The sequence below is a fragment of the Paramormyrops kingsleyae genome, chromosome 15, assembly GCF_048594095.1.
Source record: "Paramormyrops kingsleyae isolate MSU_618 chromosome 15, PKINGS_0.4, whole genome shotgun sequence".
NCBI classification, from domain to species: Eukaryota; Metazoa; Chordata; class Actinopteri; order Osteoglossiformes; family Mormyridae; genus Paramormyrops; species Paramormyrops kingsleyae.
Genome location: NC_132811.1, coordinates 26,063,258 through 26,079,083, shown reverse-complemented (window position 1 = coordinate 26,079,083; position 15,826 = coordinate 26,063,258). Strand labels below are relative to the sequence as shown.

The following is a 15,826-nucleotide window of genomic DNA, read 5'->3' as shown; positions in this document are numbered from 1 at the left end:
ACTCCGTCAACTTTCGTTTATTGCTGATGCCACTTATACCACCAAATAATATCACTTTTCTTTTCTCGATTTCTGTTAACATGACCTCCACTTCGCACTCGCTGAAATACTTCTTTTTCCCTCGTGGTTTGTCCATTGTTGTTTAAGAAAAACATAGAACAAAGCGGGCATTTATACAGATTTTCATATTCAAATATACATAATTATTGGCGGGTCGGGGGGGTGGCTGTGGGCTCGTTCACGTACGTAAAATTTCATGCTCATTGGGATTTATAAAGGGAATGTGCGTAGATCTGTGCTTACGCACAGTTTTTTATGCATCTGGATTTTTTCTTGCTTACGCACATTCCTAGTTTTGTCCGTACGCCATGTTTTAGTGTGAATTCTACGCACGTCGTTATACATGAGGCCCCTGGTGCGGTGGAAAAACGCCCCCACAAGTTAAAAATGCCCCCACAGCAGCCTGCCACCCAACAACAGTGATTTATTATGTTTATTACTTATAATAATATTAATAATAATATTAATTTATTACTCAAAATCAATCCGCAAAAAAGACAGAAAAGCATTTCTTCTTATGGTGCTTCACGTTTGAGCATATGAATAATAATAAAATTAATAGTGTCCTAAAAATAAAGCAAAAGTCTTTGGATCAGCTTAAAAGCTTCCGAGCTCTGAAGTACCTCCCATATTTGCTCCCTGCAATCCGGAAACTACATATTTAGTACAATTTTCACCAACGTTGGGACTGAAAAATGTCAATCGACGGATGAATTTATTACCTGTACACTGGTTGCATTTCCTGGGCAATTCCGATCACTGCGCCAGGCGGGAACTGTCCAAATTCCTCAAACAAGTCCTTGATATTGCTCCTGAATTTCAGGTCCAAATCCAGCTGCACAATGTGCTTCATGTCTGCAGGGAAATGTAGAAAATGAGGGAAAGCAAATGTGCCCTCTCATACAGACATGCCGAAACAGTACAGAAATTCGTTCTTTGGTGCACCATGATCATTTGCTCTAGTTGAGGAAAGCTATTTTCATTTACATTTCTGTGATATTATCTGTATGCATTCAATAATTAAAAATAAAGAATTAAAAAATTCACATATATATATATATATATATATATATATATATATATATATATATATATATATATATAACATGAAATGTCTGATGTGTTGACCAAATGGAAAATTCCCCATTCTTGTAACCTTTATTTCTAGGAAAGTATCGTGTAATAATGTTCAGAACTGGGTCCTGCTCAGTACTCTGCTGTCAGTAGCTAACTGAAACAGTATTAGTATTCCATGACCTAAATGTTAGACTAATATTTAGGGGTGCACCGATCGATCGGCCTCGATCACGTTAATTTGAGGGGATCAGAAATCGACCATATTCCCATGAGATCCACCGATCTTAGTTATATGCTTTTAACTCTTTGGGGTCGAGTATGTCGTCGACAACATCGCGTACTTTTCGCGTCTATTTCAGTTTATAAATATCTCGCTGAAATCTTAATGTATAATCATGAAAAAAACGCTGGCTAAATCCGTAATCTGTCTTCTTTTCAAAACGTCCATTGTCGGAAGTATTAAAGTTTTTTTAATTAGGTTAAATCGGCAAAAAAGTAAACCATGTCATCTTACTTTGTTTTACCTGCATCGGGGGCGTGTAGTACCGCTCTCACCCGAAGATCAATATTCACATTCTAAATAGCCGCATTAGCGCGTATTCAAATCGCATTCGCATGGTAATTTGATTAACAGCGCAACGGTGAAACGCGATCCAGATACATCCCCTTCAGCGCCATAAAAGGGGGTTGGGGACGTGGCCAGGTGACAATGGCTCATTCATACACATGAAAGTTGCTACATATTCAATGAAAGGAGCCAGAAATAGTTACATGAGTTAGGTTTTTCTTATTTATTTATCCAAATTAATGTTGCATCTACACCATTTAGTCATCTTCATGTAGCCAAGACTTTGGTGATCAGATATCTGGGATCAAAACAAACTGCCAGCATTGCTTACTATGTACTTTTATAATGTTTCTGCAAGTGTTCCAAACTGCATTTTGCAATGTCTATACTTTGATGTCAAATTTCAAACTTAACAAAAATCTGACATATTTACAATATATATTAAAATAAAGATGAGTGTAATGGCAAAACAAATATATAAGAAATAATTTATTTGCCATGAATTAAGTGATGAAATGTGTGATCATGCCCCAGTCAGTGAAAGTGTGTTTCCTACCCCTAGGCCCCAGAGGGTTAAATCAGCCTTTTCTCCCATTCCCGAGAGAGGTGCAGTGCAGGCTGCCTCCCTCCCTATTTTTTGGACAAGTGTGTCATAACAGCTATATATATATATTTTTTTTTACAAAATTAGAGAAATTAAAGTCTGGAAGAAAAAATATGATTTTGTAGTTCAAACAGCAATGCTCATTTATATGTTCGTTTATATTTGAGGACACTACCTCATGTTTTGTGAGTATTCATATCAATTTACTCAATAAAAATGGAAACATTGAAGTAACTGTCTTTTAGTTATGAAAGAAACAAGATCGGCAAAAAAAAATCGAGATCGGCAGGTAAGGTTGCCTAAGGATCGGTGATCGTTGATCGGCCAGAAAACTGCAATCGGTGCACCCCTACTAATATTACACAACAAACACATTTACACATGACATAAAGAACAGTTTATACTATGAAAAACTAACACTGTTCTTGATCTACATTTATTTAAATTAATTTATTTAACAGACATTTTTATCCAACGTGATACGCAAGTGCTAGTCCATAGAGTAATTGGTGGTTGAGTACCTTAATCAAGGGCCCAATGGAGACATCATTCTGCCAACCACAGGATTTGAACCAATGACCTTCCAACCCACAAAACCATACACGGTTAACTCCATAAATAGCTAATCACTGACTGTTATTTAGCAAAATTAATTAGACATAACTTTGTCGTAACAGTCTGAGCCATTGTATAATCACTAGGGCTGTCAAAATTAACGGGTTAACGCGGATTAATCCATCATCTTGATTAATCAGATTAAAATGTTTAACGCAATTAACCCATCTGCAGCGCAGAATGACTCAAAATCCCTGAAATGTCTCTGTCAACCCATTTCGGGCAGTTTTGGTGCGTTCCATTTGCCCTGGGAACTCGTATTCTGAGTCGGATTCTGAGTTTTGAAGCCGGAAGTGACGACATGCGCGCTCCCCTTTCTCGGAGATCCAAGAAATATCTCGGACAGCACAGAGGATCCTGAGTTCAGAATATAAGATGGCTGCGCCTTTTATCAACAGAAGGGAAAGTTGTAGTTTTATACTGTTTAAGCACTACTTCTCATTTGTGGCATATTAAATCAGTCGCACACACTATACCGTCCAACTTATTTGTGGACATGTTGCTACGGAGTTTTATACGTAAAGCACTGCACGTAGTGTGTTATCAACTGATATTGCCAACAATGGAAATTAACCAGGCTAGAATTGGATTTCATGATTAGTTGGTTTATTTGTCGGATTTACGGTAGTTCGGGCTAATTGTAAGTGAACGAAGATAAAGACTGTCCGGCTAAGCAAGAAATCTTGCTTTTTTTATATGGGTCCATGGTATTGCACTTCTGTGGCAGATGGAATGCACCTGACTCGTGTTCAAGATGTTCAATAAACATGTTAAGTGCATATATATTTTCTTTTTTCTTGAGTCTGTTTTGCTCATGCAAAATGAAATGCGATTAATATAGATTAAAAATGAATGATATTTAATCATGATTAATCTAAATTAATCCGTGATTAATCTGATTAAAAAATTTAATCGTTTGACAGCACTAATAATCACTATTGTTTTATGTTGGGGAAAATCTTCAAATATTGTTTTTTGGGTCAGTCCTACAGCTATTATTTTACTACATGCAATTAACATTTACCGACAATAAAATAATTTGAAGTGCTGGTGCAGATATTACTTACACATAGATTGGGCAGTGTCTTGAAAAACCAACCATTGGGCTCAAAAACAAACTGTTAAAGCAAACCCAAGTCTGAACATCTCCTAGCTGGATAAAAGCAGACATCGGGTAAACTTTGTACAGTGACAGATAGGCTGTTATTTACACGACTTTAGAATGCAGAGATCACTTATAAGGCACAATTTTAGCAGCTGTAGCTGAGAACAACAACAGTGTGACAAGCAGTTGCGTCTCCCTCAAATGTCTGCTTTCCTGTGACTCATGCCCAGGGTCAGACTTTGTCTCGCTCATTCACAGAATTTTGCAGAACTATGCTAATTTAGTTCTGTAAGTCTTGGTCTTTTCTCTAAACATTTGCACTATCAGCACAGATGAGATGGCAGCTGTTATTAGACACCAAGCCCTGCTTTGGCAGAGGGTGTATTTGGGTCTTGTCCAGCTCTATTTTTCAAGATATATAAGTGTACATCCCATAAGTTATGTGTACATAAGTTATAAGTGTACATCCCAGCTTGAATTAAGAGCAAATTATCTAGAGAGCCAAGTTCATTTAAAGGAGTATTAGATAATTTAAAAATTGTATTGCATAACCTAACTGTACTTATTTATCCTAGCAAAAAAAAAAAAACAGAAATATGCAGGTTACTATTGATAAAAGGGAAATAGCATTTAGATTTAACCTTCACACACATGAGAGTTGGACTCACCCTAAAGAATAGTTAGAATATTATTGACAACAAGACAAAAAAACTATACATAAGCGGTGTGACCACTGTTAAATAGGGTGCTTCATAATTAGTTAATTTTTGCTCAATCTTAATAATTTAATCATTAATACACAATTAGTTTAGTTAAACTTCGAAATTACAGATCATTACAAACCAGAATAAAGCTCAAAAAGCATAAATATACAGCTCCTCCCCCATATTTTTTAACAATTAACAAAGATGTCAAAGATGAGTTGGATATGGGGACCTACTTTAGCAGAGAGACTGGCTCTTACAGCCGTGGTTTAAAAAAGCAACTCATCCCCTTAGACTGGATTCCTTTGCTAACTACAACAAATTCTAGTTCTGCTTACTGATCAGGTGACGTTTGTAAGAATTAAATCAGCTCTGGGGAAAATAAAGGAAACCGGCACACAGGAAACACTTATTTTAAGATTGGGAATTAAGCCTCACACTTAGTATACTGCATGACAGATGCACATAGATGCTCATAATCTTATTTTAGAAAGTGGGACAAACGTGTCAGTAAATAGTTCCTTTCCAACCATCGTTAATTCCTATCAAAGGGGCCTTTTCCAGGACATGGCAAAAGGCTCTGCCCTAAGCGGTCGGAAGCCACAATGGCTGAGCGAGGAAGCATGGAAAAGCGGCTTGAGAAGACAGGAACACTGGAAGGTATCTACAGTTGGGGGGCGTCTCCAAGACACCAATGGATACGCTATTAGCCGCCGTTCCAGTTACTAGGCACAGGCCTCCCTGGGTTAGACTTCATGACTATTGCTGTTAATTGCTAAACATTTCTCAGACTCTGCATGTTTCCCTTCTGCTTACAGAGTTAGCGAAATGCTACGCATCACATGACTGTAATCCTCAGCTAAAATCCCAAACACTCCAGCTTGTGCAGACAGCTGCTCAACTCTTATCATTTTTGTAATTATGAGGTTCTTAATCAACGTCAAGTAACAAGCAGCATTTATAGGGTATAATGTGTGTAATCTCTCTGAACAGAGGTGATTTATTAAGGGGGCGTGTCCAACACGCTGCATTACTCCAGTAAATTTCAAAAACAGTCAATTGGATTAATATTAAATGTGCTGACACATGGAACAGTTCATAGGAAGGGTATTTAATCAAGGAGTAAAGTGAACTGAAGGCTGATTTTTACTTCTGCATTCAATCGACGCTGTAAGTACGACATAGCCGTGGACCTTACGCCGAAGCATATGCTGTAGCCCGACATGTGCTTCCCGAGAAATGTAATTACATACGGCAGTGACACAGACCGCAAAAACTGTGATTGGTCCGCTTGGCAGCATTTGTTTTCTTTATGTGAGCGAAGAAAGCACACATCCCAGGTGTACTGTCACTGACTGAAACCGACACGTTATTTTATGTCTAGCATTAAATAACCCACCCTAGGCTTCATAGCAATAGGTCTACGAAACACTCAGCATGACAGCACCAATTCCACTTACCTCCATTAAGTTTATTTGTACTTTACAAGACTAAAAAAATAAATATAGACACTAACTTTAGAAGGGAAGATGCATAAAAAGTCACTTTGTAGCGGCACAACATTTTTCCAAATTTGTCTATGGAAAGTTTGGAGAAGCACAAATGTAACCAGGACTCGAAAATGGATTCTTTGTTAGATCTTTGCTTTTTTCTGTTCAAAACCTGTGATTTAACATTTGAATATGTCACAGGGTGGGAAGACAATAAACGCAACATCCAAAACTATGCGTCACCTAGTGTTTTGGCGGTGTAACTGCAGAGCAACACAAACACACCGATGCACAAGTATAAATGCTCGCAACGGTGTAGGTCACCTGCGTAGGTCATAGCGTAGGCTCAACGCAGAGGTATAAATGGTGTTACAGTAGCAAGAGGTTAGAACAATTGTGTCATCTGATCTCCCTTTGTGACTTTGCAAAGACGAGATCCTGGTCTTGACAAGATTATTACCCAAAGTCAGGGTTTTATGAGGAAACCTATTTCACGTACGACTTTTGGCAGACTGTCAAACATAGAGACAAGCGACACACAATTTAAAGAGTGCTTTGTTCAACAGCTAGGTTGCTTTTTTAGAGCAAAGTCTCTCTGTGGGATTAAACCTCAAGAACAATGTAAAAAGAGAAAGGCAGCTGGTGCAGGTGTTTGGTCTATAAGGGAATCAGGCGTCACTGGTTTAGTGTTTTCCTTATGTGACCAAAAAAAAGTTCAACCTTGCTGCCTTTCACAGCCTTTATGGACAGTCACCCATCTCCATCAAGAGGTTCCTTAAGACCTGTATCTCATCTCTCCTGGCCAGTAAACGCTTAGAGATCCTTCCACCACGTGAGAGGTCTCACTCCAGAAACTTGGCAGATGTGGTTCTTTGATGGTACTATGAGCTGCTTATCCACATTCATATCCCATTAGATTCCCTCTTCACTTTCAAGAAATGCCTGAAGACCCATCAGTTCCAGAAATTCCTCTACTAGCTTATGCTAGCTTATCCCTGAATGCTCTTGGTGTTGAACTCTCTCTGCTGATATAAATAGTTGTTTTACTAGGTTCTTGCTATTATTGAAAGGTATCGCAGTGTTTCCCCTACCATTATATTAGGGGGGCGCCCCGCCCCGCTCCCCCCAACGGCACCTCCCGCCCCCCCCTCCCCTTGAAGGTCAAGTTAATTTTATTTAATTTTCTATATAGTGCCAGATCACAACAGAAGTCATTTAAGGCTACCTTTCCTATAGAACAGCTCTAGACATTGTCCTAAACAAACTAAATAGCCTTATGGTATTTATCTTATTTACACAACAGCTTGTTATTTTTGTCTCTACACGGTCGCACGTTTACAATTCTCCTCTGCTCCCTGTATGGCACATGGCGGAGTTCTGCCCCGATGCGCGCGCACAGACACGTGCGCGCACACACAGGTGAGCACACTCCCACCAGTGGACAGAGAGCGTGCGTCGGAAAATGTGTCGCGTCAACCAAAAGCTGCACACTTTGTGAATAATTGTCATAAAAAGAAATGTTCTGATGTTTAGTTCAATTGTTATATTGACTGCTGTCATTAAAAGAAACACATGAACACCATGAATCCTGTCGGTGTCCATCTGCCCCCCCCCCCCACCACAAAAAGCTGTAAACCTAGGGGAAACACTGTATTGTATTTCTGATCACTGATTACACATCTACCTGGTCATTCATTGGAAGCTCAGTCTAGCTGTATTTGTGCTAGCTGACACCTTGACAGCACGTGCTATTTGCCTCACTTGCACATCACTTTGGACAAAAGCATCCACTAACTAAAGTAAATGTCAATATAAATGCTCATTATTATTAAAATGCATTTTAATTACTAAGCATAGCAATGGCTTGGATTTCGTAATTTTATAATTGAGCTCTTTCATAGCTTATTAGCTACGGTACTCTTATGAAGCACATGAAGCAGGAGGTGAGAGCTGAACTTGAAGCAGGGTGCTCACAGCTGAACCTCCTCTCCTGTGACCACCAGGCCTCAGCTTTCCTAAAACACCCCACACTTCCTTAAAATGACCATCAGGATTCTGCTGAAGCGGTAAGTAAAAGCACTAATGTAATTTAAAAGCAGAACCCTTTTACCAGTTAGGGCTGTTCACAGTTGTAAGGAAATGTCACATGACATGAGCTCGGGGGTGGGGCTTACCTTCAGGCACTATGCGATGCATGGCCACCGACAGGAAGAAGATGGCGTCGCTGTAGTAGGCCCCTGAGCCAGCGCTGAAGTGCAGCTGCATGGCCTTCACAATGGGGAAGAGCTTCTCTGTCAGCTCGGTGACATCGTGGAACTCCACCTGCATGGGCAGCCATGGTGAGGACATGGTAAGGACATAACTATCTGCTGATTTCTATGGAAGGTCCACCTCCGGTGTAGTTAAAGACCCTATACTGTATATCACTGACACAAAATCTCCGCATGAGTTTCACACCTGGTCTACCACCCCCTCAGCAGTACAGGAGGTCCGAGTATGTTCCTGCTCCCAAATCGCGTGGGGTCGCTGCACGCCTTTCTCACACTGCTGGGTCAGGGCTCTCACATGCCCCCCTCCCCCCTTTGGAAATCACCCCCGCTGCCCATAGACTGGAGGGGGTATTCCTGAAGGACACTGTGATATGGAGAAACAACCACTGACATAATGCAATCGAATAGGCTAAGGAAGGATCGTGTGCGCTATGCCTCTCCCTCGTAAATGCATCTCTCTGTTACTCATTTACTCTAACATTCAGGATCTGATATGATGTCACCGCTGAGCGCTTGAGCAAAGCCCTTAACCCGAATTGCTCCAGGGGCTGGCTGTTATAATGTAATGATACAGAATCAGGGGCATACCTAAAAATGCTGAGCTTACTAACAAGATGTCACATTGGCCCCCACGTCCGATTTTACAAATCCTGTTAACCGCTGGGCCCCCGTAATCTGCCCTCTGACTTTTCTCCATAGAATTTTCATATACTGCAGTTTGATAATTGATAGTTGAATAATTTTTCCATATAGGTTGCACTTTCTCTGCATTAATACAGGCATCATATTTCTCAGCCTGCGTAAATGTCACTCTCCTTGACAACATGTTCATTTTAAGTGGCCATTTGCAGAGATCCCCAAGTATATCTGAGGTGTTGGAAACAGCCTGCACCTCTGCAGCCTCAGCCACAATGAGAGGGCACTCTTCCTCACAGAAAGATCAGAGAACACAGCAAGACAATCATTGCACATGTCCTTTGCCACTGAGAATATTCTGATTTAGAAGCAGTGTCTGGTCAAAATCTTAAAGCATTTGGAAACCACTGAGGGGAGCTAACATCTCAGCCGGCCTGCAGCGAAACACGACCCCTTCAGTGCCTGTAATTAGTGTATGGATGTGTGTTTGTCAGAAAACAAGCATGCAGATCCACTTCACATGTCAAGCGGGAGGGCGAAGACAGGTTCCAGATAGCTGGATAGACTGATCTTGTGGAGGCTACATTTGAAGACTCATAAAAGCAAGGATGAGTGTGTCAGATCTGTAATAGGGCTCTTCAGCCAAATAACAGCCAGAAACCAATCGAAAGACTGGAGTCACCTTGTCCTTAGCAATCTTATAGATAGTTATATTTTGCTAGTAAACCACAGTAATGCACTCACTGGGGTGAAGTCCTGTGACACGTGTGTCAATCTTATTAAACAGATGATGATGATGATAATTAATGCACGAGGATGAAGAGAATACCATACTGGTTAGATATTCAAATGAGACATTGTTAAATCCTATCAAAACATAAAGCGAAATAAAATTAATTCAACACTTTAGCTTGAAATAGCTCCTGTGGGCCCACCACCTGCAGAGGGGCGTTTACCCCAGTGAACGAGAGGGTCGCCTCCCTTCGACTTCGAGTCGGGGGACGGGCTCTGGCTGTTGTCTGTGCTTATGCCCCCAACATCAGTTCAGAGTACCTGGCATTCTTTAAAACCTTGGCTGGGGTGCTGGAAGGCATCCCCTCTGGGGACTCCATTGTCCTACTGGGGGACTTTAATGCTCACATGGGTAATGGCAGTGACACCAGGAGGGGTGTGATTGGTCAGAATGGCCTACCCGATCTGAACCCGAGCGCTGCTCTCTTATTAGACTTCTGTGCTAATCACAATCTGCCCATAACGAGTACCATGTTCGAGCAGAAGATTGTTCATAAGGGTACTTGGCACCAGTAACACTAAATAAAATGATATCCAATATTTGTTTGCATAATGCAGAAAAATTACTGCTTCCAAATAGCACACATGAGTTTTCCCGTACTCACTTCTCCATGGAGCAGACCTGATTTACATGCGATACTGCTTGGATACTTATATACATTTCCATTTAACCCAGCTTCTTTTTTTTCCTCAAGAGAATATAACAATGAAAGGAAAAAGTATGGTTTACACAGGTGTTATTTTTAAAATTACTGTGGAAGTGAATCATAAAACAGAGACAGAAACCACAACAGACTTCCTGCCACCTTGGAGACGTGCCACACCACAGAATTTCACACAGACCAGCATTCAACAGTGGGAGCACAGTCTGGCGACCCAGACTGCAGACTTGAACTATTTGGAAGATCAGTTTATAACATCTTAATTAGTGTGAAATCTTGGATATGTCTGTAGCAGAGCTGGGGGCTGAGAACAAGGCCTGTTTTTCATGTTTGCTGTCTGGCTGCTCTAGTTCCCACAACTTTCTTAATCATACTTATCTTAATGTTCCCTGTCATGTATGGTGGAAATGTTTATATAGCCAACCCTCTCTGTGTTTTTGAAGTACATTTCAAAGTTAACATGCATTGAATCGTTTAAAATTATGTAACAGAAGGCACATTTTAATGACAAAGTTGTCACCTGATCCTTTTTGTTTACAAGTTACTCAAGCACTGTCACCTTCTGGCTAACTTAGTTACATTAAGAAAGCAATATGAGTTTTATAGTTCCTGAAAAAGTCGAACTAGTGCCACAATGTATTGACTTTATGTTAGAGACACACTCATATTTTATCTTTTACTTAAATTTATTAAAACACACATTTATCCTTTCTTTCTCTCTCTCTTTCTCTATCTCTCTCTCTCACACACACACACACACACAAAGAAAGAGAAAGAGAGAGAGACCTGTACTCATATCTTTTTGGGAACTTTCCATTCATTTCTATGGGCATACCCCTCAGCCCGACAATAGCAACCTTAACCCCTACCCAGCCATAACCTTAGCCATAACTAGCCAAACAAAATCGAAGGCTTTTGGCATTTTTAGTTTTTTGACTGCAGTCACACATTTTTTATAAAATTGAGTTTCCCCTTGTGGGGACCGGAAATGGTCCCTGCGAAGTCAAAATAACATAACCTGTTTTTATCACACTATGGACACACGGACACACACACACACACACACACACAGGTACTTTTCTCCATTTCAGTGCTGGGCTTCAATCCTATACCCTGTATATTCAGTAGAACGGAGTCGTCCATATTCCATAACAGCTTATCCCATACTGGATGACAATGAGCCTGTCCGAGGCAGGGGGACATACTGGGCAGGATGACAGACCATCAGAGGGTACATACCCCACACAAGGCACACGACTGGCAATTTAAAGGCACTGGACCGCCGATACCCTCACTGGGACAAGGGAAGAACTCGCAAATTCCCCACACACACCCTGACAGTTCTGGAGGTGTCAGACCACAGTCCAGGCACTGAGCCATCATGCATCTTAGAAGAAAGCACATAGTGTAATGTCCTCTCTACAATCATGATGCTAGAACATCTACACATCCACAAGTCCAAGGCCAGCTAAAATAAACACAACACAAAGGCACATGTTAGGAGGAGAGCACATATTAATAATGCAAAATAAAAACTCAAAAAATCCTGTAACCAAGCAAAGTCTCTTTAAATCATTTTTAATGAATGTATCCTGAAGTTTTGCAAAACCACAACTCTTGACAGTGTCATTACAACACTAACATAGGTACTGTCCAGATATTATCAGTCAAATTTGAGCTGTACTAGCATCCCATCCAACTACAGCTGTTTCTTACAAACGGCTCTGGAAAAAAATAAATATTGCTGTATATTTTTTTTAAATCTGCATTTTTAAATCCTGGTTTAATCCTGGTTCTGCTGGCAGAAGGATACACTGCAAGGCAGGCTGCTTCCAGGCTCAAAGCTTCAGTACTGCAGTACACAAAAGCAAGGTGAAGCAGGAGACACTGGCAATAACAAAAAACCAGCCAAGTACAGGGTAGCTTTCTAATGCCAGAGATGACCATCAACTTATCCGGCAGTGCCCCACAAATTGGTGGATGACCTCAAGTGACCTTCAGAAAGAATGGGAAACATTAAATGGTGTGAAGTGCACTGCTAGGGCAATTCATAACAGGCTCCTAGAAGCAGGACTGAAGACCCACAAAGCAAAACCCTTGGTCAATGAGAAGCAAGGGAGCCAGGCAAAAAAAATGTATATTTTACACAGGTGCATACCTATAAATTGAGAAATGAGTGAAACTGAACATTACAAACTTACAATGCAGTTATATTTATTCTCTTGTGTGATAATCACCACCAAATATGGGTTTTTATTTTACTTAATAACACATGGTGCTTTGAAAGAGGGTTTTTTCTGCTGCTGCTACAGAGATGAAGTTCTACCTGTTGCAGTCCAGCCATTGCTGTCCTCGTGTCACCATGAGGCAGGCGTAGACAAAGGCCATATTAACCTATGCATTTATGAGTCACATGACAGATAAGAAGCTGATTAACAAAGTAGGTGCCACAGCTAGTTTAAAGCCCCAGCCTGCTGCCAGAGTGCAGTGACGTCATCAGCCTTGCAGAGCTCGACTTGCGGCAACATCAGGAAGGCATCCTGGACCTGACGGCATCTCCGGGCGCCTGCTACGCTGCTGCGCCAACCAGCTGACCAGAGTATTCACTTACATCTTCAATGAGTCTCTGGCTCAGTCTATGGTCCCAACCTGCTTCATAAGATCCACTATTGTTCCAGTCCCCAAGAACAGCAAGCCCTCATGCCTCAATGATTACCGACCAGTTGCACTTACGTTCGGTGGTCATGAAGGTTTTTGAGAGACTCATCAAGGACCATATTATGGCCTCCATCCCACGCTCCACAGACCCACTCCAGTTCGCTTATCGTCCCAATCGATCCACAGATGATGCCATCTCTCACGTCCTGCACACCACCCTCAGCCACGTGGAGAAGAAGCAAGGGAACTATGTAAGACTGTTGTTCATTGACTACAGCTCAGCGTTCAACACCATAGTCCCTCACAGACTGTCTACCAAGCTGCGGGTGCTAGGTCTGAACAGCCACCTGTGCGCCTGGATCCACAACTTCCTCACAGGCAGACCACAGGTGGTGAGAGTAGGTGGCTGCGTCTCCAACTCCATCACACTCAACACAGGTGCACCTCAAGGATGCGTTCTCAGCCCACTGCTTTACACGCTCTACACGAGAGACTGCGAGGCCATACACAGCTCCAACTCCATCGTCAAATTTGCTGACGACACAGTAGTGCTGGGCCTCATCTCCAACAACGATGAGGCAGCCTACAAGGAGGAGGTAGATAACCTGACATCATGGTGCCAGGAGAACTGCCTCCAACTAAACGTCAGCAAGACCAAGGAGCTGGTAGTGGACTTCAGCAGGAGGACGGAGCACTTCTACTCCCCCATCTACATCAACGGGGCTGCAGTGGAGCGTGTGAGCAGTTACAGGTACCTGGGCGTTCGCATCACTGAGGACCTGACATGGACAGAACACATCCGGAGCCAGTGCAGCAAGGCAAGACAGCGTCTCTACCACCTGAGACAGCTGAAGAAATTTCGCGTCTCTACTGGGATCCTGAAGTCGTTCTACTCCGGTGCCGTGGAAAATGTCCTGACCCAGAACATCACATCCTGGTATGGAAATAGCCGTTTCCAGGACTTAAAGGGACTGCAGAGGGTGATTCGGGCAGCAGAGCGCTGCACCAGATCTGCTCTGCCGTCTCTGCAGGAGATATACACCATTAGATGCCGGAGCAGAGCAATCAGGATCATCAAAGACACGACTCACCCCAGTAACAGTCTGTTTGAGCTGCTGAAATCAGGCAGGCGCTTTAGAAGCATTACGGCAAAAACAGAGAGGCTCAGGAGGAGCTTCTATCCTCATGCCGTAAGACTTCTCAACCAGGACATGACACCACTACCTCTCAAATATCATACAGCAGATACGTAAACTGCTGTATGATATTTTTTTCCCACTCTTTAAGGCAACTTCAATGCACACTGCACTTTGCACATCACCTTATGCATCACCACTTGCCACTTTTTTGTATTTTGTATATGTTGGATATTTTGTTAATTTTTTATTCTTATTGTCTGCACTTTATATTTATATTATCTTATCTGCACTTTTTTTTTATACTCTTTCTTTCTCTTTTTGCACAGTCTTTGGATCGGTCAGGGTTCATTTCACTGCATGTTGTACTTGTTATAACTATGTATGTGACAAATAAAGAATCTTGAATCTTGAATCTTGGTTTAGAGCTAAGGGAATTTGGGGGGTGGGTACCCTCTATCAGCCGTCAATGTTTGGTTCAGGAGTCAAATTGCTGCATTGTAATAAGCAGTTCCCATATGACACACTCAGCCGGTGCATAGAGGAAACAGGAGCTGTTTGACGTGTAAATATGTGCGATTGTGTGGTTCATTTGGGAAACAAGATGTTCTTGTTTCATCCTGCGTTATACTAATAACAGGTTAGCATCAGGCCAGCTAGTGAGGGAAAACTGGAGCAAACCCAGCTCAGTGTCACACTTCCTAGTTGGAGACTCCCCAAGGCTACAAAAGGTGTGGCTGAGACATCAGTGGTTTTAAAGCAAAGGGGGAAAACAAATTTTTCCAAAGCCAACACTGCCCTCATGTGGACACTTCATGTAATATTTTGCCACACGATCACTGGTAACAATTTAACAACATTTTTTTTCCAGTTTCATCCTCTGTCATGTAAGAAACATACCTCAGTTCTTTCAATATTTTAAAGAAGAAGCTAATTAATTAATTACCTGTCATTTTGGCTCAATGGGCAACACCACAACCTGACACCTTCAGGGTATGGGGTGTGATTCCACCCATGTGGGTACGTGGTTTACACGTTCTCTCTGTATTCATGTAGGTTTCCTTCCACATACAAAATCTCCCACAAACTATTGTTGTGTGTGTGTGAGACCTGTGATGGACTAGAATCTTGTCCAAGCTGTCCCCTGTGCTTCCTGAGTTATTCTCCAAAGCCACAAACAACGCTCTATTAGGATGACCAGATAATCCAGGGAGTTAGGGTTAGGGAGGACACTTTGAGCTAGAACAGGATTTGTAAACTCATTTCAATTATAAGTACCCAGATTACACTTAAGCACCGAGTTCTTGCAGTGTGTTCATTGGTCCGTCTTCTATAATCATGTATGTGTCAGTAATGTTAATGTGAAACAGCTGGAAGAGTGTTTTAATCAAGGAAACAAACCAGTCAAGGAAGAGCTGAACTATTTAGCCAAGCACAGAAGCCTATCAG

General features: G+C 41.6%; 1 protein-coding gene across 2 annotated transcripts in view; it reads right to left on the bottom strand.

Moving 5' to 3' along the window:
- Positions 1-15,826, bottom strand: part of xxylt1 (xyloside xylosyltransferase 1) — a 61,954-nt gene that overhangs the window by 40,229 nt on the left and 5,899 nt on the right. For both annotated transcript variants that reach the window (XM_023819980.2, XM_023819981.2), the window contains exons 3-4: positions 8,398-8,545; positions 783-915 (exon numbers count right to left, since the gene is read on the bottom strand). In XM_023819980.2, coding sequence (XP_023675748.2) covers positions 783-915; positions 8,398-8,545 — 281 coding nt within the window. The remainder of the gene's footprint in view (positions 1-782; positions 916-8,397; positions 8,546-15,826) is intronic.